We start from the raw sequence: 24,787 nt of genomic DNA, 5'->3' as shown, positions 1-24,787 counted from the left end.
GACAAGTGGGGTCTGCATTGCCTTGGTGTTTGAGGGGTGATTATTTCTCATTTTGCTTTGCATAGTGAAACACCCCAAAGATTCTGGCATTAGCAGGCACTATAAATCTCGAGGACACCACAGCTGTGACTGGATTATTTATAGCTCAGCTTTTACATTACCAACTCCAAAACATCACACAAAGAGGAAGGTAATGAAATCTCCACCTCTCCAGCCGTCACTCTCTAATCTGAAACGGCATTTCCAGGAGCCATTTTCACTCAACCAGGGAGTCTAGGAACAAACACGTTCTCACCCTCCCACCCACTGTCAGACAGCCCCACAACTGGCACGCACATACACAAATCACACACACATTCATTCTCTACATTTCTCACCAAGAGATACAAAAAGTCTCATGCATTTGCAGTTTATCACATGCAAACATACACATCTCTTCCCTTTCAGTCACACAAATACACAATCACAAACGCATGCATTCTGGGTTAAATTCTATTTTCACTTATGCTATGCAAATACAAAAGCTGAATACTGCCATTAAGATAACAGATTTACAACTGTGTAACTGAGATCAGAATATGGTGCTGACTCTCTCTCATACATAAATTTCCATAGTTGCTCCTGAATTTGTCTTTTTCTTCAGCCGCCTCTCTGTGCATTAATCATTCAACATTTAAATCAGCCATCCACTTGCTTCTTTTTGCTTTGTCAATGAAAATTGTTCAGCATTAATTATAAAACTCATTCTCTACTGAGGTTTTCTTGGCTTTTTTTCATTAGTGGGTGGAAGTGTCAATTTACAGTCATCTTGTTCTGTCTTCAAAAATACCCTGTGTACCAGCTATACTGCAGAATGCATTCTCTCTGTGAGAGCGCCTGTGAATGTGTGCAGGAGCTTGTGAATGTGTGAGCTTGTGAATGTATATGCAAGATTGGGAATGCATGTGCATACATGTGCATATGTAGAAAAGATGGAGATTGTGTTTGAATTAGAAAGGCTAAATGTTTCTCAGGCTTTATTTTACAGTTTGAATTTTAACCACTTTCTGAATCTAAAGATTTTCATCCTAGCAATACAGATGATTTCAAATTACAAAGCAAAGAGTTTATGGCAACTGCAAATGTGTTCTAAATCAAATATCTTTGGCGACAACAATACAATACAGATCTAATTTTACATAGTGGTAAAAACCTCTACAGCTTTGCTTTCATATTTTATAATCAAAAGGATTGGACATTCCTGGTCCAGCACCCTGTGCAATCCTGCAGTACAAAACCAATGCGAGTACCGCAGTGCACATGGTAAGATAATAAACCAGTATGCTGTAGCCAACAGCACATCACAAGGCAATAAAACACAAAGGCTATAGGATTTGGTTTAAATGGGAAGTATTTTAGTGTATAGACTGAATACAGTACGGCAGAGGCTGACTAAACTTGTCTTTGCAGGTATGATTTTCACAATTGTGAATGTTTTACTCTGTTACTACACCAGCACATAAATGCCTTCCAATCTTTTCATTATACTGGGATGCTGCAGTCTATATTTAACCCAAGGGGAGGGATGTACTCAAGAAACAATTCTCTCCTTAGCAATCATTTCTCTTATCAGTTATATAGGAATTTTAGACCACTTGAGCTGCCAACCAGGGATTACAAAAAGGGGGGGGGAAAGGCCACCAGGAGAAAGCGCTCTCTCTCTGCAAAAATATATTCAAGAAACTAATATTCAAAAATATATTAGTCAAGAAACTAAAGTAATCTCCAAGGCGACCACAAAAAGATGAACAATGCAAAAGCTTTTCCCCTTCTGGGATTCTAGTACGAGTTTGTCCTGTCCTAGTACAGTTATGGTGTCATCCCCTTCATGGGAGCCTTGCTTCGTGGAAAGTGATGGTTCAGGTAACCTTGTATGTGATGTGCTGACTCTCTCCCCTTCCCCCAGACCTTAATTCTGTCTGGGCTGGTGGCCACTGAAATACAGTGCCTGTTCTGTATGCTCTGCTCTGCTGAGGTGGACTTGTAGTTTCAGTTCAGTTTCACAGAACTGCTACCCACCACAAAACCCTGCATTGCAACAGGCAGTAATTGCCTCAATTGCAGAAAACACCCAAAGTAAAAGGCTCAGAAAAGAGATCAAGAATGGAATCAATCCTGAACACTAAACTGGGGAGGAACAGGAAGCTGTCAAGAAGCGGAAGTTAGTATTACCCAAGCTATATACATTCTGTGAAAAACAAGAAACCTTCAACCTCCAAGACTATCAGGCAGTGCTTTTCACTCCTACTGAAAAATTGGAAAACAGAAAGTGTCCTTTTACTCTATGATGGAATGAAAATAAGTAGAAATAACAGTATTTAGTGAAATAACAGAGCATCTCTCCAATCTAACAGAAGTTGTGTTTTAGCTAAACACTCAGAGAGTGAGCTGGGAATACAGCCCAGGATTTGGGTTTATTTATTTTGTACAGAGCTCTGCATGTGCTGCTCAGATGAGGTTAGCACACAAACAAAGAGGCAAGATACTCCGTTAGTCAAGCAGTGCTTTCTCTCCCACTGACAGAACCGGAGGAAAAAGGTGAGTTTGATTCTCATTTACACCAAAACCATTTTGTGCGCCTGGGAGCACAAAAAAGGAGCTCCAAGTCAAGTCTGCATTAGGAAGCACTTCTCTGGGGTAGGTAACCTGGGAAAGCACTACAAATGTAGTCAGAGCTTATACAGGTGAGCCATGCTTCTGTGGTATCAGGAGCAGGCTCACTAGGTGAGGAGACTAAAGGAGCTGTGGCCCTGGATCTCCCATGGCTCCCCACACAGAGCACAGACTTCCAGTCACGCCATGCAAAAGTGCTTTGCAACCCGCCTTACCTTCCCCTCCCTGCCTGCTGCTTTATCTTCCTACGGAAAGTAAAATTTACTCCAGCTTGTCTCCCTTTCTCAAGTAAAATAACCTATTCCAAGAAAAGCATGAGTTTGCCATTATAAACACATGGACACTAGAAATTTTTACTAGCAAAGCTATGCTGGTCAGAAATCATTTGATATCATACCCATGTCAGCAGGGCTATGACAAACCTGCCCTTAGATGGAAAGAAAGGTATTTTGTGCCAAATTCTAATTTACACCCATAACTCTTCACAGTTCTTGACAGCGTGAAGGAACCTCGGAAGGAGCATATACCATACCTGTTCTGACGCTCCTTGTACTTCATACTAGTGTGAATGAGAATTTGGAACTGTGAGTTCATATGTGCCTCCAAATTGCTTCTAATTTTTCTACATGCTTATTTTAGTAGTATTTGTCACCCATGTGTATGCAAATAAAGCTTGCAGAGGACTTCTGAGTAATAGGGAGAAAACAGCCTACCACTGTTTATTAGACTACAGCTGATGCCACAGTAAAAAATGCTGTTGGTAATTTTAGTTCCCTTCCTCAGGGACACTTCCTGCCCTTCCACATCGTTATGAAAACTGCTGGTGACAACGCATCTGATCCCAGTACTAGGAGCTCCTTGCAGAGACCCATAACGAAACAGGCTCTTGAGCCTGATGTTTTCTTTTTCTCCTAATCTTCCAGGTCCAGATCTTCCTTCTCTTCCAGATCAGAGGGTGAAACACATAACATGGCAGAACAAATGAAGTATTTCTATCCCTTGCCCATGGTCTCCTTCTCCTAAGGTCACATAACTTCATTCACAAGAACTGTCAGTCCAATTCCTTTCATAGCCATAAAATTACCTGAAAGAATTTTTAATGCACTTAGACTTTAGTATTGTAATTTTACACTTTTCATCTTAGGTTTCATTGTCTGTTAAACCATCTTAGACTTCGAAAGCCACATTTCCTCCTGAGTGATTCTGTCTTTTTCCACTTGGCAAGTGTCACATTTTTCTGTGATTTTCTTATGGCATTTAAAGCAACAGGATCTCTTTTATTTACTTGTCTTTTGGGGCATTCACATCATGGCTCATTTCTCAAGAAAAATGCACAGCTCCACGGTTATTGCCCCTGCAAAATCATCCAAAGAAGTCCACCTACTTCATCTGATCTCCAAAACTGGTGACAAAATTTGCTTTTTCCCTAAGCAAAAATTCTGAGTGATTCAGATACATAAAGTTTTCAGCCACTCCACATATTAGGCATATACTAAATTTGAATGAAATAATTTGCACATGTGCAACCTACATTTATGCATGCAAATCAGGCAATTAGGTACAAAATTACCTGATTTGCATACATAATACTAGAACCGAGCAAGTAATATGCAACAAAAGCATATTCTATTAATATTATTTTCTTCTGTTCTGAAATTAGCTGCAACTGGATTAGGAAATACTCAAGATTTTCATCACTCAGAATGATTAGTCTATTTGATGAACATTTCTAGGTCTACTGATGTGCTGGCTAATTACATATATCAAATGATACCAATTTTGTACCATGTTTGGTAACTTACCATGAATTTTACAATCAAATGTGCAATTCCACTTTTTCACATTTAGAATTCAACTTAAAATTCATTTGCACAAATAAATCTTGAGTGCATGAATATTAAAGCATCGCAACACAGATGCCCCCAAAATTTGCTTTTGAATTCAAATATTCGTTGAATTTTTTTCTGCTGTTTGTGCAATCCAGCTGCTTTTCCGTACATAGAAATACGGAGCTGCTGTAAAAGCAGCTGCATATGTAGAAAAAGAAGCCAGTGAAAACAGAGTCTGTGGAGTCTGGAGGATATTTCCTACAGGACTACAGTTGTAAGCAGACAGACAGGTCACACCTCATAGATAATGAAACAAGAAGCTTTCCCTTGGCACTGCAACGCCAGAGGGGTCTGCGTTACTGGAAGGCAAGTGCATACCCTGGGAGGGCTCTGGTGATACCCTTGACCCTGACCACTCCTCTCCGGTGGCACTCTCTGCCGCCCACTACCTCACTGCCCTGCACATGTACCAACACACTTCTTTTGGTTTGCTTCCCTTTGCTGTGCTCTGTCTTGCTCAGAAGGCAAACTCCTCAGGCACAGACCTGTCCTATTTGTCTACAAAGTCTTATGCATACTAAGGGGCTTTAGCATTAGAATAAATAAACAATAACTGCACTTCTGCTGTGGTGTGGAGACATTTTTGCATGTCTCTAACTGTTCTCATGGGCTTATCTCCAAACCCCTTTAAGCGGTTCATTATAATTTTTAAGATGGGGTCACCAATTTTCTTTTAGGTAAGGGCAGATCTTTGGTTCCTGTAATGGTGGTAGAAAGCTCCACATAGCATTCAACATTTCATTCCTCATGCATCTTGGCATTTGCTTTTTGATCAAAGATGCACATTTTATAGAGGTGAGTTTCCAGTAAGTTATCTGGTAGCAATCAGGTCTTCCCCCAAATATTCTTATACCTTTAATTTAAAACTAGGCAAAACGCTGAGGAAAATGGTTTCCTCACAGTATGTGCAACTGCATATGCCATAAATTTCACCTGCTACTATCTGGCTCATTCACCTATCAATCACCAATGTGCCAAGTCCTACTGGTTTGATTTTTTAAGGCTCAAACAGCACTTTCAAACTTTTCAACATCCCCTCTTGTTCTTTCTCCTTTGGTATTTAAATTATAAGCATTTCTGAAAAGACCACGTCTTTGTCTTCTAGAAACTATGTTGCACATCCTTGGCTGATACAAGAAAATAACAATAAAGACCATCAAGATATTTGACAAGATCCACATTTAAGAGTTGTCACATCTTGTGACAACCTTGCCGTTGATTATCTGTTGCCTCTCATTTCAGGAACTTCTGTTTCTTATTCATGGATGAATTGGTAATGAGGGACTCTTCACCTCACGACCTACTGGTCAACTATCTTACTTATTTTATTTCCAGTGCCTTTGCTGCTCTGCAAAGTTTTGCTGCTCATAACAATGCAACCATTTGGCTCTCATTTGTCTGTCCATCACAACAGCTTCAGAGCATCTCCCAAGCATTTAAAACCAGAAAACTCTGCGTGTTTCCCTCTCTTTTTCGTCCCTGCCTGCTGAAGGATAGAGCTTGTCTAGTTTTCCTTTGTTGCCTTTGCCTCTGGCACTTGTTCTTACTTCATCCTCTATTTCAGGCTAAGGGTCTCCAGATCTCCTTGACACATGTCCCAAAAGAGGTTCATTTCCTTTTCTTGCTCTTTTCTGACAGCAACCATCCCTTCCCACAGTCAGCCATTTCATTTCTATAAGAAAATAAATACAGTAGCAAGTCAGCACCACCTTTGTAAGCTCAAGAATTTGTAAGAGGCACTGGAAAGGCATGCAGGCCAAGAACGTAAGTGTATCTGTAAGTGATATGTATTTAAAGCTATGGAGGTAAAAAACAACAGTAGTTCTTCCGTCCCAAGTAAGGTGTACTTCATTCTAATCCTAACATCTATCACACTTCCAAATAAACAATGATACTTAGAAAGGACTGAGGGCCTTTCATCGTTCATGTTCGTCACGCATATCTAGTTTAACCTCGCAAATTCCCAAAGAGGAAAAAAGCATTTTGTAGGAGATGCTATGCTTATACTATATTACAAAGCTTCCTTGATGTATTTGCAAACAAACTGCTAAGTGTAACCTGCCTAAGGACCCATGGACCTGGAGCAAACCAGCTATGTAAGGTTATCAGACCCAGCAGGGAGGGAGCCAGGGGAATTACAGAAAGGACTTAGTAGTGGGAGCAAATTAAATGGGTGAGTTTCTGTGGTTTGCCTTGCTGTGGCAAACAGGCCCCTCTAGCTATGTGCTCAAAGGGGGACAAACTGCTGGCTGAATGGACTTGGGACCTTCAGACAGAAAAATCCTTGGGGAAAGTAAACCAGAAGCTTGTGCATCATGAAGCACATTCGCAGGCAAATGGACTGTATCACTAAGAGAAAACTAGAGCAGCTACATAAAAGATAATGGCAAAACCAATAGGTAGATATATTTCAATGGATTCTTCTGTTGTGAGGGGGAGAGATGGAAATGTTCTTTATCTGCTGCTGAAAAACCAGCACTCCTCCTGCAGAGTCAACAAAAGCAACAGGAACTGCAGCTTGCACCTCAGCAGGAGAGATTGCTGCAATATATGCTGACATGGGGTCTGGGGAGTACTGCTGGACTGGCAGAAGGTAGTTTGGGCCGGCTTAGCTCTGTGCTGATGGAGCTAAAACATTACCCTCAAATCTCAAATGCCCATCTGCATCTCTGAATGCCTATTGCTGCTGGTGTGGAGTGTTAAAATTGAGTAGCTACAGAGCACCTCCCCAATGAGAGTGGGCCACGCAGCATAGAGAGTGTTGAGCTATTTGGCTCTTGTTCTGGCCAGGCTGAGACTGGCTCCAGAAGCAATACTGTCATTGCATCTGGGCTGCATTACATGCATGTGGAATGTGCTCATTTATAGCCATCAAACAGCCAGGGAACATCACTACCTGTACATTCAGAGATGAGAATGGTAGCCTTGGAATGACATCCGCAGGGTCTGCTGCTAGAGCTTAAACTGATTGCCACTCTGGGCACTCCTCTGCAATAACATGATGGAAGAAATAGAGGTGGAGGGTATGAATTCATGTGGCAGACTCAAGCATTATGCTACAAAAGGCAAGGAAGACTTGTAGCTTGCCAAAAAGCTTTGGAAGAATTATTAGTCCTACATCAGCTTACAGACGAGACGGTCCTTCTGAGAGCAGGGGAACTCTGGTAATATGCAGCTGGCATGCAAACTTGCACACATGAAGGGATTGTTCACTGGACCATGTATAGGTATGTGCCCAGCATATACACACATGTGTCTTGTGCCATTTGAGCCATGGATGGAGGTCTGTGTTCAACGCAGCAGCTTCCTGCATCAGGAAGCCAGAGAAAGTCTTGAGTAGCGAGTGAGGGGTAAAATGTTGAATTGAGACCAAATGGTCTCAAATTGCTTGGGAACTCCACTATTGCCCAAATGAAAAATCAAAAGAAGTCTAGTGACTACATTGCCAGGCTTCCTTAGGGAACAACAGCCAAAAAGGCTTAAGAAGCTTAGTAAAAAGAGCTACCCAGACCCAGACATCTTTAAGCATCAAGGAAAGCTGGTGTATCAGTATGCAGACTTGACAACCCTGAAATGGAACATCATTGAGAATTCTGTGTGGTAATGAGATAGGTACCCATCAAACCGTAGAACTAGCTTGGACAAGACCCTGAGGGTAATCGTGTGTGTGCGGCCGAGGATTGATCCCTTAAATGCTTACAGCAAGTAATATGGTGACTCTCACAGCGCTTGGAAGGAATCAGGTGACTCTACAAAGAGCTCATCTGAGGAGGAAACTGTGTGGAGCAGGTGACAGCCTACAGTTCCCACAGACTTGGACTGAGATACGAGCACAAAGGGCCTGCTTTGAGAACAGAAATAACCTTGCTCTGGTCTGGTCCCTTGGTTCTAAGGTTTGAAGAATTTGTACTGGCTTTAAGGATTTGTCATGTTTTCTGGGCTGAAGGACAGACCTGATGGCTATACAAGTGCTGGGCAAATGACGAAGAATACAACTGTATTTACAGGCTCTATGCTGGAAGGATTTTTTTCCTTAAAATATTAGAAAATAAATTTTAATTTTATGTAACTCCTTATTTGCAACACCAGGAAGGAAACGTGGGGTTTTTAAAAGTGACTTTAACCTGATGTTGTTTTCAACAAAGGTGCTATTAACAACTGTTATCATTATACAGTTCTGTAGAGTTATGTTGTAATTGATTTCCATAGCAACGTGATCATGTCATATATTCTGGATTATAACTCAGAGGGACAGGGGATGGGAAAATCACAAAGACTACAGAGCAAATCCTGTCCTGATTATTACTTGAATCTTGAATGTTCTTATTAGTCCAATTTGTTTAAACAGTGTTTATTTGTAGGTAATGTTGAGGATCCAGCCAGGCTGCACCTGCCTCCCCAGGCATGCTGAAACACAGCCTGGGATTGCACATCTTCAAGGGAGAGCAGGGTGGGGTTCCTTCAAATGACAGAACCTTCTGCAAGGAGGAAGTTTCAAGCTGTAACTTGCAAAATATGTACAACACACAACTGTAAAAATACAGTCATCAGAACAAGGAAGATCTAGGCAGAGAGCTGCAACTAATCATGCAAAAAGCTGAAAGGAGCTACTTTTTGTATTAAGCATGTGCAGTGCAGTTCTCAAGAAATGCTGTTGTCTCTTGTAGCATGAGGAAAGACAGGTACACAAGAGCATGAGAATTTCTGCATAATTTCCTGGTATTTAACTGTCACACAAGCCACTAGACATTCTATCAAGGATGCTGACTAATGAATCTATCATAGGCTGCAGGTCCTTGTTAGCACAACGTGACTAGATGTCCACGGATCACACAACTGATACTATCCCTGATAGCTGCACCTCTTGCTGCCTCCCCCCCAGCAGAAATCATGCAATAAGCGCAGCTAAATGAGTATAGTTGGATGAACAGAAGAGTTGACTGTGGGGGGCGGGGGTGTGGAGGGAGAGAACCACTCAAAACCACAGCAAATGTTTGCCAAAAATGAGAATGTATACTTACCGAGGTACAGCTCTTGAAAGGCTGCATCCTTTTGATAAGATACATGACATAAGCTTTCACTGAAGGAGGTGGGATAAAATAGATGCGCCAACTGGCCTTTCTTATCACTGCAGACTGAGTTCTTCAGGGAGGAATTATCTTTACATGTAACAGGGAGTGAAGCACATCAACAACACTAAGCAACTAATAAAAAATACTCCAAAATTTACTGCTGCAGGAAGACAAGAGCTCTTTCAGTTGTTTTAATCCTGGATGTTCGTACCTTCTCTTTTTATTTTACAGAAATAAGTTACAGACACTGAGGAAGAGAGTTCTAAGAGAAAAATGTCTAGCATATCAAGCTAGATCAAATAAGCCTGCAACATCTTCAAGTCAGTGGCCTATATTTTCCAGTAGCAGACCAGATATTCAGGCTTCCCACTCCCTCCCTAGTTCTGCTCCTAGCTCCAACACAAATCAAACCTACAGAAGCGCGTTGTCCTTACCCCAACTGTGTTGTGCCAGCCTGGACATGTTCAAATGAAAACCTGGGCTACGTATGAGCTTGTCTCTTGTTACCGTGATGTGTGCAGTGAAGAGTAAGATTGCCTCAGATAGGTCCAGAATACACCAATTCAAAGCAACCCCCTCTTGTCTTTGATTTGGATGTGCTGTGCTTTCCATCATAGCCAAAGGGGAGCTCCTACCTCTGACACACAGGTATGCACTCTCCTTCACCCCAGCCCTTGGTATGTTGCATCAGCAAGAACAGCAACAGCCTCCAGCCTTGGAACTATCTGAGCGAAGGACGCAGGCTACAGGCAAATGGCCTGGCACTAAACATTGCTGTTCCCAAACACCTGTCTCCCACAAGTGCTTTTCAGTTCAGCTGCACAGAGTCATTGTAACAACATGCTTTTATCCCAGAGGGAGGGAGACTAGCAGTTGGGGCAGTAACCAAAGGCCACGGTCTCCCTCATTCTGATAGGCATTTGCCATGTGATCTTGGCTAAAACACTTGAGATTACCCATCTGCAAAACGGATAAACTAACGTAGCAACTTGAGGAGTAACTTCACCCTTTCCTGGGCGCAGTCCTCAATTATGGTTAGCAAAGTCCTGGCCAGCTTTGGATAAAAAGCATTTACTTATGGAAAGGCAAAATGCTGTTTTGGCTTCAAAACAGACCTGGGGCTGCCCCCCCCCCAGGAGAAGCCCCCCACCGCTCGCCAGTCTTCGTCGGCCCAGAGACAGAAGCAGGCTGCTAAATCAGTGGTTTGCCTGAGGAGCGAGCAGAGGCTTGCAGCAGCATGGCTGCTTTCTCTGCGCATTCCTCTGGTGACGCTGCTTATTACCCAGCATGCAGATAACCCTGAGTCAAGGCTTTGGTATGAGCGGTGCTGCCAGGAGCTCCGTGCTCAGAATAGAGGGTTACAGTTTAAATCGAGGTGAAGCGCCATCCCCAGCCAACTGCACCCTGCCTGCCTCCCCTCCTCGGCTGGAACCAGGCACCCCTTCACCTATTTGCAGAAAAGGAGCTTTCCAGTCCCTCCCCTCCACCCCACCGCTCACCCAGGGATCATTCCCATTGAGAAGCTCTCAGCCTAATAGTAATCCTGACGAATTTAGCTGCAGCTAATAAATCCCACCCCTCTGCCCCTCCCAACCTGCCTCCATGCAAATCCATTTGTAGGTTACTTGAACAATAGCGGAGCTGTAATCAGCCCTCCCCTCTGGCAGCCTGCAGGGAGGGAGGGGAGGAGGATGATGACAGTGGGGAATTCTGCTCGGCTCCTCGAAGCTGCACAGACATGTTTCATGTCCCCATTCTCATCCCCTGCGCAGAGGCAGGCAGGCAGGCGGCGGATCACATGGCCGTCTAGGCCGGGCCCAGGCCCGCGGCAATTACATGCCGTGGTGGCCCGTTGCCCCCTCCCCGGCCCGGCCCAGCCCGGTTCGGTTCAGCCCGGTTCGCTGCACCCCCTCCCAGTCCCAGCTTGAGCTGCCATGCCACAGCCGTGCCAAGCCGCTCTGTGCTGCGGTGGGGCTGCCAGGCTCAGCCTCCACTCACAGAGCACTGAACAAAGCAAAGGGCCTTCATGCTGGCCAAAAAATCGAGGAAAAGGCCCGGTGAAGTAGGCTCGGGGGAGCGGGTCGCCCTGGCACACCCGGTACTGCTGGGAGAGCAGTGCCAGCGGAGAGAAGGTGGCAGGTCCCCATTATAGCTCTCTTTGGGGACAAGGAAAAAACACAGTCTTCTCACTGTTAAAGCTGATCGGTGTGGGAAGGGGGTGTTTTCCTGAAAATAAGTTGCTGTTTGACAGCAGCTCACATCTTTGAGGTTTCTTTGCAAAGGGTCATAAAAGCAGCAGCCAGTGCATATGGCCGCGCAGGGCTACGGGGCGGGGGGGAGGGCTGTGAGCGGATGCCAAATCAGCTGAAACCTAAGAAGCTTGACCTTCCTCACCTCCACCCCTGCTCCCACCGCCTCCAAATAACCTTACAAGGGCGCATCGGGAAGGCAAGGCACACAGCAGCGAGGGGAATGCAATCTCAGCGCAGCAGCAGGCAGGGCTGTGTAGCTATGTGTCAGTGAGGGGGGGAAGAGAGAAGGACAATTCAGGGTAGCTGCAGCCACTGTCAGCAACGCACACTGATACCAGCAAGGTTCGTTTCATCAAACCAAGCACAGTAGTCAGACTGTGCAATCTTGAACCTACCTAGCCCCAAGTAGCTCAGCCAGTCCAACCAGTCAGAGACCATACTGGCCAGACAGACTGGTGACGAGCATCCTCCCCCTCCCATTCACATGTCTAACTGGTCCCTTCTGCTTTTCACTCTACAGTTCCCTGAATGGCTGAAAGAGAGTGGGTTTGCTGTCAGAAACTTGAAATGACACGTAATCTCCCGTGTTTCTTCCCACGGAGGTAGGTGAGCCCGTTCCCAGGGAGAAGAGCTGGGTTCCCGCAGAGCCGCCCAGTCAGGGCCAGCAGCATAGGGCTGGGCTGCCCTGTGGCAAACACGTGGAGAGGGAGACGTTTGGCTGGCTTGTCAGAGGAGCCCAGTAGTAGCCTTGCTCAGTGCACACACACACCTAATCCTTCTTTTAAGACATACACCAGGGAAAAAATCTTGTCTGCAGTTATTTTCACATCACCCCATCAGCAGAGGCATTCCCCTTAGCAGTCTGCATTAACAGGTTTTAAGGGAGGGGCTGAAACAACAAAAGCTCAGTACATGGTTTTCAGACACTTTGAAAATAAACCCAGCAGTGCCTATTTCTATACAGGAGGGTATAGCTATGCCCTCTGCGTCTTCCAGGGGATGGTTGAAAGGACAACGATGTAGGTACAGAGCTATGTTTTGGGTAGGAAATGCATGCTGTAATGGATTCTGATGGCTGAACGCCAAGGGGGAAGCTGTTCTGCCTCAAGAATAGCCTTAAAAGAGTCAGCATTACAGTGACAGTTCAGTACTCTGCTGCAAATCTACAGGATGTGTCACTTTGGCAGAGAAAGAGGCTGCTAACTCACAACACAAACCATCCTACTATGAATGGAGAATGGCTGCATACCACAAAAAAAGAAAATGGCAAGACCTAGGGAAGAGCCAAGCTGCAAAGCAACTACTGCATAGTAAGCTGGGAACCTGAGAGCTCTGAGGAGACAAAGCCCTTTCCCTTGAGGGGAAGAAAAACCTGAGCTCGCAAGACATGCAAAGCAGACAACTCTTATGCCAGTGACTGCTGCAGCTCTGCAAAGCTATGCTGGCAGCCAGCCTATTTGAAGAGATTGCAGTTTCAAAACAATGTTAGTCCTGACTAGTTTGGAGCTCAAATGTTAAAGGGGAGGGGGGCAGGGAAGAGCATGCTTAGATGCACAACATTGCTAAGCAAATAAAAAAGATAACAAGGTTTGTACGAAATGACACCAGTTAGCATTGGTGAACTCGAGCTCCTGATAGAACTGTGTAGTATTTCCCCCAAACGGACATAGCATCTCTTCATGGCACAAACACTTCCATCTCCAAGTCACACAGAGCTGCCAATGCTTAAAAAACAAACATCCAGTGACACACATGTTCTAACCCATTTCTTAGAAAATAGGCTACAAGGCTATTAAAAGAAAAGTTGAGAATAATCTAACTGGAAAAAAACAACAACAACCCACAACACTCCTTAGGAAAATAAACCATTTAAGTACTTCCCCATTATAAGAAGGAATGAGAGCACAACAAATGACCACCTGGACAAATAAATTCACTTACACGATTTATTCAAGCAAACATTGGGCTTTACCTTAAATAACTGGCAAATATGGGGGAGGGGAGCATTACTGTAAAATACAGAACTCAGCTGAATCTCTGTACGTGAGACTCACTCAGCAGCTCCCTTTTCCTCCTCCTCGAAAAACGGTTACAGCTTGTTTGTCAGCTGTGGACATCTTCAGAAAGAGAAAAACCTATGGAGTGGGTTCAAAGCAATGCTGGCTAATATGCCCAGACTGGCTGTTTAATGAGCCAGAGTAAAAGAAAAGGTCACATGGTTACAAAAAACCTCCATACAACAAATGCCCCGTAGCTACGGTTAACTTTAATTAACTGCAGCATTACAATTCACTTCAAGCTTATTTTCCACCTATGTCTACTGCCCCTTACCTTTCCTTTGTCTGCTAAAAATCAAGTTGATAAGTCTCACAAGTGGGCTTATGTTTCCAAAATTTTGACTGGTAAGAGCTTTTCAAGAATGCTCTGCAATTAAAGAAATCAACCAAATGGGGCCCTTTCTAACTCCAGCTGCTGATGACTGATTTCAAGATTACAGTAGTGGTTCTGTTTATATAAATCAGGGTATTCACACTTCTGTGACATAATTAAATGTTGAATAGCCAGTAGTTTTTCTCTTTTAATGGCAGTTGCAATTCACACACGAATATTACTTCTCATTAGGCTTAAACTCGAATTTCATCCATGTATACAATTTTTCTCTGTGCCAGTCATGAGCTCACAATGTTAGTCCCCCTATCTCATGATTTAGAAATAAACTGCTGTGTTGGAACTGCATGCATAGAAGTAATTCAAAATAGGATCAGTACAAATCTATACTCTAAAATAATGTATAGGTTATATCCAATAATTAACTCAAAATGTATAGGTTGGATGTAATAATTAACTCAAAACATTCTTTTTCTGCATTATTCCCTCCAATTTATTACATACGAACAGTATGTTCTAAGATTTTTAAGTACCAATATAGTGCTTGGCAGAAAAAAATTAGATACACAAAGTCATTGTCTGAAATCACAGATATAGTGATGCCAAAGACTGAATCTCAAAACATAACCCACCCACCCAAAATAGCCGGAGTATGTACCTATACAGGAGAGCAAAGATCCGTAGGCACACTAAGCATATAGTCTCAAGGCTTCTACCATCCTTTCCACCAGGAATACAAATGAAAAATGTCTTATTAAGAGTGAGCAGATAGAAAATGCAGTCCAGACTTTTAAAGTACCTTTTTATACAATATGGGGTTTTGGGGGGTGGGGATCCTCAATATTCAATAAAACTCAGAGCTCATAACCTATGACACTGTTGCATTTGAAACAGCTCCTTGTTCTGCTGGTCAAACTGCAAAGGATTTCTGCAGTGCTGCTGTTTTTGTTTCAGGGTTTCTATCTTTCCTCCATTTGCCTCACTGGAAAGGACAAAGTTCACATTAGGTTTGTTTGCATTTTCCAGCTAGTATGCGGCCTGTGTATTTACTTTGCCTGTTGATCTCCTAACAGGTATTGCACTGCTCCCCAATCTCCAGAAAATGCCAGTCACATAAAATAGTTAATTATACAAAGAATCACACATGAACCCTGCCAAAAGGAAAGCATTTCACTTCAGTGCTTTAAGGAAGCTTCCTCACCTGAAAACACCACACAGCCCCTGAACTGCTGACTGACTCAGTTATGAAAAGTCATTGCCTAAATGGGGTAGCTACCCACCAGCTGCAACACCAACTGTCGAAGCTGTTATTTCCCACTACCCTTTTTTTGCGCTGTGCTCAACTACAGTCCTGCCTTACCAAGAGTCTACGGCTGATGTCGAGCTTTGACGACCGCTCTTAAAATCAACTAAAATTATTAACCACGTGATGCTGGGTTTTTTTGTGAAAGAGGGCTTCGTTTCAAATCTCAAGCCTTATTAAATTGTGCAGGCAATGGATGCATCCTGTATTGCAAACACTGTTTGCAGCTGGAGAGCTGGGGGGAGCCGGGGGGTGGGGGGGGAGAAGGGAGGAGGAAATGAGATGCAGAAACAGTAAATAGAAAATGCTTAGTCAGCAACTGTTACTGCAACATTAAAGGTGAAATGTAAATAGGCACAGTGCCAAGATTTAGGTACGTTTGATAACACCATCAACATCATCATCTTACTATATATACGTGAAAATGTGCGTACAAGTGCCACAATTACCACAACGAACTGCAGGCTCTTGGTATAATGGAGACTTTTAAAAAGGCAACGTGGCTTGCGCATGCTGCCTAAGCTCCGAGAAAAATAAAACTTGCTACTCGAGAAGTATTAATATCAATTGAATTTATTACAATTTACTAAGCTCCAAGGCACATTACAGTGTTCTGTTAACTACAGAAATGTATAAAGGACAAACAGAGCATGTTTTTCATGTACAGCATTTTGCTCTACTGTTCAAAAGCTTCCGTGCATCAATAAAAGCAAAAACAAAAAACACATGAAGATTAAAAACGTTCAGATCAATAGAAACAAACTGAAACATTTTCCTTACAAACTTGCAACAAAAAACACCCTCCCCCCAGAGCCACCCCACCGTTTTGCAAACAAAAAACAAAAACGAAAAAAATAAAGTGAAAGACTAACACTCAGGGCTTGTAAAACATAAGCTGTCACCATTTTTGTAGCAATTTTTAGGCATCAACACTGGCCTTGGCAAAAAAAAAAATTTTTTTGTCTTTTTTTCTTTTTCTTCTTCTTTCAGAGAAGTGCATACATTTACAAAAATACACACCAGCAGCAGGTAATCGCTAAGGGCTATTAACTTTGTACCTAGCCAACACACTGCCAAAGAAATGAGAACAGGTATTATGTAGTAACCAAACAATATTATATTCTGTTTAACAAAAACCAGCTCTATCCTTCAAATGAAGAAGAGTACATACCTTTGTTTCAAAATATAGAAACATACGACGAAAATAATGTCTATACATAAGACTAACTTTTGCAGTTTGTTGTATTCACAATTCTACATCTTCAGGAGTCTGAAGGGATTGGATTTCCTACTCAAGGGTCTCTCTCCTTTTTCACTTTAACGTCCCCAGCTAAAATGGTCGCGATCTCGCCCTGCATAAATGCCCAAGGCACATTGGAACCGACTAGGGGGCATTTCTCTCCGCTGGGGCAGTAGACTTCGCCAGTCGCCCCTTGGGCCTTGATGCTCTCTCTGGAACAAGGGAAGCAGAACTTGTGGCTGGGCACAGAGGGGCACTGAACAAAGTGGGTGTCCTCCAAGCGTTCGTGGCAAATGGTGCAGCACAGGGGCCCGCTGTTGGCCATGGGGGAGTCCGGAATGTTTTGGGGGTGCACTTGGTCCATGGCGGGGTGGGCGCTGGGGGGAGGAGGGGCCACTTGCAGGTTCATGTCCCCGTTGCGGGAGGCCAGGCGGCGCTGGCCCGGCACCGAGGCCGGTGACACGGGGCTGCTGCTGTTCCTGCGGGTGGACGTGGTGGAGTGCACCGAGCTGCCGTCCTTGGGCGAGTGGGCATTGCCCAGCGTGTCGGCCACCGACATGAGTGCGGCCATGGGGGACTGTCCGTTCTGGGGGGCGGACTCGGGCGGCGTGGTCCGGTTGGAGTGAGGCCCGAGGGGCGGCGGCGGCGGCGGCGGGGGGCCCCCGCCGTGCACCGCCCCGAAGCCCCCGGCCGACATGGTGAGCTTGAGCGCTTCGCTCTGGCTGGCCATCCACTGCTGCCGCTGCTGCTCGTCGCTGAGCTTCAGAGCCCCCTCGGCCGAGTCCGAGGGCTCGGGAGAGGCTTTCCTCTTGCGCATCGCCCCGCCGCCGCCGCCGCCGCCGCCGCCGGGTCCCCTAGAGGCGGCGGCCGTGCCCTGCGCCCCGCCGGCCCCGGCCCCCGGCCGCGGGAGACTCACCAGCGCCGTGGGCAGCATGGGGCAGCTGGCGTCCAGGTAGGGCTGCGGCAGCATGTCGGCGCCCACCAGCTCCTTGAAAAAGCGCACGGACTCGGGCAGCAGGTCCCCCAGGAGCCGCCAGTCGCCGGAGCCGTGCTTCTTCTCGTACTCCAGGTACTTGAAACCCGAGGAGAGGCCGCGGCCGAAGTCCTTCATGCAGTCCTGGTACATCTGCTTGGCCACGCCGGAGGCGCTGGAGAAGACGGTGCCGGAGCCGCTGGGGTACTCGATGAAGAGCTTCAGCTCATAGTCCATGCCCGGCTTGGAGACGGCGTCGAAGGCAAAGACGCGGCCCAGCAGGGCGTGATCCTTCTTGAAGCGCACCTCGTAGGGGGTGCAGCCGGCCAGAGTGAGCAGCGTGTCCCGCACGATCTTGGGCTTGCTGGCCCACTCCTCGGCCCGGTTCCGCAAGCTCTCGCTGAGCTCGGCCAGCGCCTCCGCGTTGCGCTGCTTCTCCTTCAGCTCCCGCTCTTGGTCGCTGCTGGACACCGAGCCCGGCCGCTTGCCGCAGGCCTCGGAGGACGAGCCGCCGCCTCCCCCGGCGCCGCCGCCGCAGGTGCCCCCTTGGGAGGAGGCGGAGGGAGCCGGGGGACCCCCGCCGCCGCGGCCGCTCAGGCCCCCGTGCGGCGGGGGCAGCGCCACGCCGGAGGCGGCGGGCCCGTTGAGCAAGGTCTGCGGCAGCAGGTTGGGGGGCACGTTCATCTGGGCGCCGGCGGCCCCCGGGGGCAGGCCGGACACCAACCCCCCGTGCGCCCCGCGGCGGGAGGAGGAAGAGGAGGAGGAGGAGTTGGGACTCTGCCGGTTCAGCTCCGGCGGCCCGTCCTCAGGCGGCTTGGGGAAGCCGTTGGGCCCCCCCAGCCCGTTGGGCAGGCGGGCGCCGTGGCTGCTGCCCAGGCTGCCCGGCGGCGGCGGGTACTCGAAGCGGCTGCGCTGCTCCGCCGCGGCGGCGCTGAGCCCGTAGCGGTCCAGGCTGGACTGGGTCAGCCCCGCCGAGGCTGCCTTGGAGGAGGCGTCCACATGGTTGAGCTGCTGCTGGGCCGCCGCCGCTGCTTCTTTGGCGGAGAGCGGCACTGCCTTGACGCCGACCGGCGGCGGAGGGCCCGGGGAGCGGCCGTCCTGGAAGCAGCCGTGCGCCCGCTTCAGCTGCCGGGCCGTCTCGATCACGAACTCGATGCGGTCGGCGCCCTCGTAGTTGACGCAGCCCCGGCAGACGGGCTCCGTGAAGTCCCAGATCATGGCCCAAGGCATGCGGGGCAGGTCGCACAGGTAGCATGACTGTCTCCGGGACGACGACACCTGCGCGGCGGACATGGTGCTGCTGGCCGGGGAGCTGCTGCCGCTGCCGCCGGGGTAGGGGCTGGCTCAGTCTTCCCCCCCCGGGCTGCAGGGGGGGTGGCTCTCCGTACCTGATCCTGGTGCCCCTTTCAGCAGGGGGATCGTCTGCTTTTAGTTGGCTCCTGCTGCCGGAGAGGGCTTCTTCTACCTGGTCCTGCCGCTGCTGCCCCGGTGGGGTGGGAACCGCTTCTACTGCTCCTCCGGGGGGCTGGGTGGGGGTCGCCTTCTAGCCGCTTCTGTTTCCCGGCGCTCTCTAGCTCTCCGCTGCTGCTGCTCCTCCTCCGGGAGGAGGCGGAGGTGCACGGAGGAAGATGGGGGGGTCACCTTCCACCCGCCGCGGCTGCCTCGCGAGCTCGCACTTCGGTACGCGCTGACCCACCGCCGCGAGCGAAAGAGGTGCACCCGCACGGAGCTGTCCAGTCCCGGCGGCGGCGGCTTCCCCGAGCGCCGGCGGAGCGGTAGCGGCCCGGGGGCAGCGGCGGCAGCAGCGTGGCGAGCGGCGCCGCCTGCTCCTCACTCACATCCTCGCCCCTGCTCGCAGTCCAAGCGCGGGGTGCTGCGCGCCGCCGCGTGTGCCTGCGCGCCCCCTCCGCCGCGCCGCGCCGCGCTCCCCCCGCGCCGCGCCGCTCCTCCCCTCCTCCGCGCCGCGCCCCCGGCTCGGCTCGGCTGCACCCGGGCGGGGCCCCGCGTCACGGCCGAGCGCCCGCCCCTCGCTCCCCTCCCCCCGGCCGGCGGCGCGGAGCCCACTTGTTGCGCGGGCGCGCATGCCCGGCGCCCTGCCCGCGCCCTCCCCTGCGCGGCCGGCAGCTGGAGCGCGGCGGGGCGCGGCGGGGCGCGCGGGCAGCCCGCGCTGCCGGCTATGTTTGGAAACTTGAACGCCAGATCGCGCCCTCGCCCTCCTCCCCAGCCCGCGCCGCGGCTCCTCCGCCGCGACAACGCGGCCAGGAAGCGCATGCACAGTGATGGGGGGGCGGAGTGGTTTTCTCCCTGGCTGGGCTCCCCGAGTTCAAATGTCTCCTTTCGGAGGATTCTGTAAAGCCGCGGATCGCCCCGCTTTGCCTCCGTGACGACTGCGCGGCGCCCTGCCACCGAGGCTGTCGGTGGGATTCCCGTGCGCTCCGGCTGCTGAGGCAAACGGGGGGGATCCCGCCTTAATATCCGATTTCGTGTTTCTCTTTCAGTGATCCCGGTGACAGAATGACACAGTTTCTGTAAGCCCGTGACTACATCAGAAGCTCTTCCACTTTTGATTTGTTTAAATCGGCCATGTTTGCCGAGTGTTTAAGGTTGGGCTGGGAAAGATAGCGCTGTGCGTTGCTCAAGGGTGTAGGAGAGGCCAGGCAGGTGAGTAATCGCTGTGATCTCATCTCACTAATGCAAAGGGACATAGGATTTCCCCGCCGCTGTGAGAACACACGGCTTTTTTTTTTTTTTTTCCCCCTTTAAATAGCTTGCTAACATTTGCATAACACTGCTAACAGGCAAATTACTCAAAACAACTTCGGCTCATGCAAATAAGCCGAGAATTCATTTCACTGGGAGGAAAACAAAACAAAAAAGCCCTGCCTGCCTTCTCCCGACCGCGATCCCCAAAGTTGCCTGCTCCCCGCCCGCCCCCGCGGCCACGCCGGTGCCCGTGCTCGCCAGGAAGGGCTCTGCACAGCCCGCTTTTACTCTCGCTGCGGTCGGTGGCTGTTTCTGCGAAGACCGACATCGCTGTCCACCGTCCAAAGGAGAATAAACCCTCACTGCGGGGACGCGGTTCGACGCTGCGGGCAACCGGCATCGCGTCACTGGCGCGCGGCCGGGCCCACGGGAGCCCGCGGAGGCAGCGCGCAGCGGGGGGTACGCTCGCAGGCTCGGAGAATGCGGAGCCTCTCCCAGCTGGGCTCTGTTGGATGGATTTCTTTCTTTCAGTACCTCTTCCTGATTCCTTTGTTGCCAGAAACGCCGAACCCCCCGTCCATTACAGGTCTCCCTCCGTGCTCTAAAGGGACTTGGGGTTTCGATGGCGTGGTGCCACGGCTCCCTTGCGCACACGCACGCCCAGCAGTGATGCAGCACTGAGCAGGAAAGATACCTTGTATTCGTTTAATAACGTTTCAAAACTCACACGACAAAAAGTTTCTTGAAATAATTCGTTTCGTATCGCCAATGCGTCTCATTTCCATTTTTAGTTGTCTAAAACGTTTTATACGTGTCTGGTTATCATCTATAAAGCTGGCAAACGAATTTGATATGTATGTGAGCGGAATGGTTTTACAGGGAAGGCTTAATGAAATGCATACGCTGAAGTTATAGAAATGGTAGGACCAGATAAAATACAGTAAGAAAATAAATTCTGACAAAGTGATTCTTTTTCAGGGGAAGCTTGCAGAAGCAGCGAGTAGAGACAGAGAAGTCATTGAATTATGTGAGTCTCCTATATGCAAATTGGCTCAAGAAGATGCGCTAAAGGAGCGTGGATTTCACACTTGGAAATTTCACACCTGAACTGTGGACATTATAGAGGCTTCACAGAAGCAAGCTTCCAGTAAGGCAGATAAAAGCTGGTCAAAGGAAAAGTCTTCCCTTCCAGCCACAGTGATTTAGTGATGGCTGCAGGATTTCTACATTAATATGACTTTACTTGACTAAACAAGCATGTGCTCGCTCTGATTCATACTGGAAGGTCAACTTCTTTCCCATCCTTTTACTGCCCCGTGTTGATCTTCATATGAGAAGCAGAACTGGGCTGTGCGAAAAGGTCAGCCCCTGCTTAAAAAACTCAGGTTGAGAGAGCTGAGGCTTTCCCCTTCATCCCGACTGTCTGGGAATGCAGAACTGCAGCATATCCCGACTGTCTTTCAGTCCCCGGGTTATACAAACCCAACACATGACAAGGCACTCTGTGTGCTTGAACCGCCCCTCACCCTGGCTCCTCGCTCCACTGAATCCTCCTGCAAGAAAGCCCTTTTTTGGTAACACTCACCTCACAGGAACAGACTTCTTGGCTCACAAGAAAAGTCTTTATAGTGGGTGTAAACAATAATCACCTTAGATATAATCTAGCCTCAGAAAACCATTTACAGGTGCTGTCAGCTCCCTTTACAGTTTGTGAATAGAAAAAGAGCATAGATTAGCATCTGTGACCCGACCAAACTGCCTTTACTTTTACTTGCAGGATACACAGTCGTGGAATTATGTTTGTTTTTCCGTAATGATTAAACTTTGATTTAAACTTTGGTCATGGGCACGTACTGTACCATTACGCAAGCGGCACTTAAGGATGAAGTGGCAGCATAGCAACAATATGGCCAGCAGCAACGGTGATCTCTGCAAAGCTGATTGATGAAGAGAACTGCAATGTAAATGCAAATAAATGCCACGCCGTGGCACCTTCACAGGGAACGAGTTGTCAGTATCAATCTAATCTGGTAGGGGAAAATAGATTGAACGGTGGCAACGTAACAAAGCTCCAACCTAGGGCAGCGCTGTCCCTGCGAGGGTAGCAGCGTGCTTTCCTGCTCACCTTCCGCCTTTCCTCTCCTTTGCCATGCGAATGCCGGGGCAGGAGCTATCCAGATCGGTCTTGCTGGATTTATACTAAACACGTCTGGTGTTTATTTAGCTCTGAAATAATCCAGGAATTAAAATTACGTTTGGAGGAGGAAAAGAGGAAGCCCAAACAATGAAGCCATTCAGGTGCCTGATCTGGCTAACTGAAAGAAAGAAGCCAGCAAACAAAAAATAGCGTAAGAACCCCCCCAGACAGTAGCTTGTTTACTAAGAGGGAGGGGAGTGCAAGGAGGGACGGAGCCGCGGCTGCCAACAATTGCTACCCAGCTACTGCTTTTTGCGCAGGAGCGCGAGTCAGCACTTTGGATACAGCATTAGGGATTCTGCGGGGATTGCCCAAAGTTTACGACCTGCCAGTAGTCCCAAGGGACAAGGAATATAATTTTCACTGTCAGAAGTGAAATCTACTTCTTCCTTTCAGTGCTAGGATAAATACTGCCGTCCGATAATCCCTTTCCCTTTATTCCTATTACCCTCTTCATTTGGAAGTACACACACACGCACATACACATCTGTCTAACATTAAAACAACAGGTGAAGCTTTGATTTAAACGAAGGAACCACAACGATCATACAAAACACGGCATACGGGAGCCGGCCAGCACCTTTCTTAGTGCCACCAGCAGGTCTGGGAAGCAGAGGGTGCAGCGCACCATGAAGGAAGAAGCAACAAAAGCCAGGTGCCTGGCTACGCTCTGCTCCGTGCCATTCCCATGCTGGAGCTCCCAAACTACGGGGATTACTGTTGATCTGGATGCGAGAGGAGTACTGTTGATTATCGATCAGCAGTCCAGTGTTAATTATGCGGAATATAGGACAGCCCCAAAGTTTGCAAGCAGTAATAATTAGGAGCCCATGATCTCGGCAGCTTGGGGATGAACGGTGTGGTCTGGCTCTAAATGCTCACAGCCTGCGAATACGTTTAACTCTTTCCTGGTCACTTTACGAAGTTTTGGCACTGATGCAGTGCAGCAGCCACAGCAGCTGGCTCTTCTGCAGGCGCTCACCTACAGAAATCGCTCCTTCCTCAGTGGTCAAATCAGCAGCTACAGCTGGAAAAAATACAAGAACCAGAAGGGAAGCGCACTCCCAAGAGTGTGATCTACATGGATTTACCTCAGTATAGCACATAAAAGAAAATCCGTCACAATCAAATTACTGGCTTCAAAACAACGCAGAGATTAGCAGTGAACAGAGCACTCGATGGTAAAGGGAGTGCCTTCAGCAAATCAAAACACAAACACTTCAGGAAGGAGTTGCAGAATTTTGTCAAATTAAAAGTTAAACAACATTGTCTTCTACTAGGAGCTGCCAGGAAGTGTCAAAACATCTCGTTACAAAGAATAGGAGTGTAATTACGTGTTTCTGTTTATCGTTTCAGTTCTCATCTCATTGTAATTCTGTTTTTTTCAACCGTTCTGCAGGTAGTGAGCCTTGCTGACATACAGAGCCTATCGCTTTCCCACCTAGGAACTCTTCCCTCCTTCCTTCTTTCCCTTCTCTCCTCGGTCTGCAGTGCAGACACATTTCTTAACGGACGTTGCCTGTCGCGTCCTCCGGTTTTACTGGTCCCACTTCCAGACTGCTGTCGGAGCGCGGAGCCGAGGGCACAGCCGCCGGGAGGCTGTCCTGCCCGCAGCCCGGACGCCGCCGAGGCCGGGCCGCCACCGCCCCGCGTGTCCAGCCGAGGCACCTCCGCAGCCCCCCCGACCCCACCAACCTCTCGCTTCTGCCCCGGAAAGCAGTTAGGGCTCCTCTTTGAGGCCCGCCCCAAATCGATTTTCCTACAGCTGTCTTCATGCTTTTAAAACCCGCCTGCGAGCCCAGATTTCCGCACGTTAACCTTTGCCAAATCTTACAGTGCAAAATAAGACACCTATAATTAATTCTGCTCGCTCCGCAAGGGACAAGCGACCGGGTAGCGTGTTTTAAGCTGGGACATGCAGAGGCTGGGTCCTCCGCTGTTGTTATTTTTTCTTTATCCCTGGACTGTTTTCATCTTACATCCTGTGGACGTAGTAAACAATCAACAATAATGAATCAACTGAATCGGTACATTTTTTAACGCAATTCCCACTGAGAGCCACTTGCACTTTCGTGACAGTTAAGAATCTGCCAAACATTAGCTTAGTTACCAGCAAGA

At 48.1% G+C, this 24,787-nt stretch overlaps 1 protein-coding gene across 1 annotated transcript; it reads right to left on the bottom strand.

Annotated features, from left to right (window-relative positions):
• Positions 1-16,119: 16,119 nt before the first annotated feature.
• On the bottom strand, positions 16,120-19,450 carry IRF2BPL (interferon regulatory factor 2 binding protein like). The gene has a single exon (XM_059819718.1). It carries the CDS (start codon positions 19,060-19,062, stop codon positions 16,849-16,851), a length of 2,214 nt encoding a protein of 737 aa, XP_059675701.1. The 5' UTR covers positions 19,063-19,450; the 3' UTR covers positions 16,120-16,848.
• Between the last annotated feature and the right edge of the window lie 5,337 nt (positions 19,451-24,787).

Source organism: Gavia stellata, chromosome 7 (assembly GCF_030936135.1).
Source record: "Gavia stellata isolate bGavSte3 chromosome 7, bGavSte3.hap2, whole genome shotgun sequence".
NCBI lineage: Eukaryota > Metazoa > Chordata > Aves > Gaviiformes > Gaviidae > Gavia > Gavia stellata.
Note: the sequence above shows the minus strand (reverse complement) of the source record. Positions and strands in the feature narration are given on the sequence as shown.

Coding starts and splice junctions, on each gene's coding strand:
- IRF2BPL (XM_059819718.1), bottom strand. CDS start 19,062: ATGTCCGCCGCGCAGGTGTCGTCGTCCCGGAGACAGTCATGCTACCTG.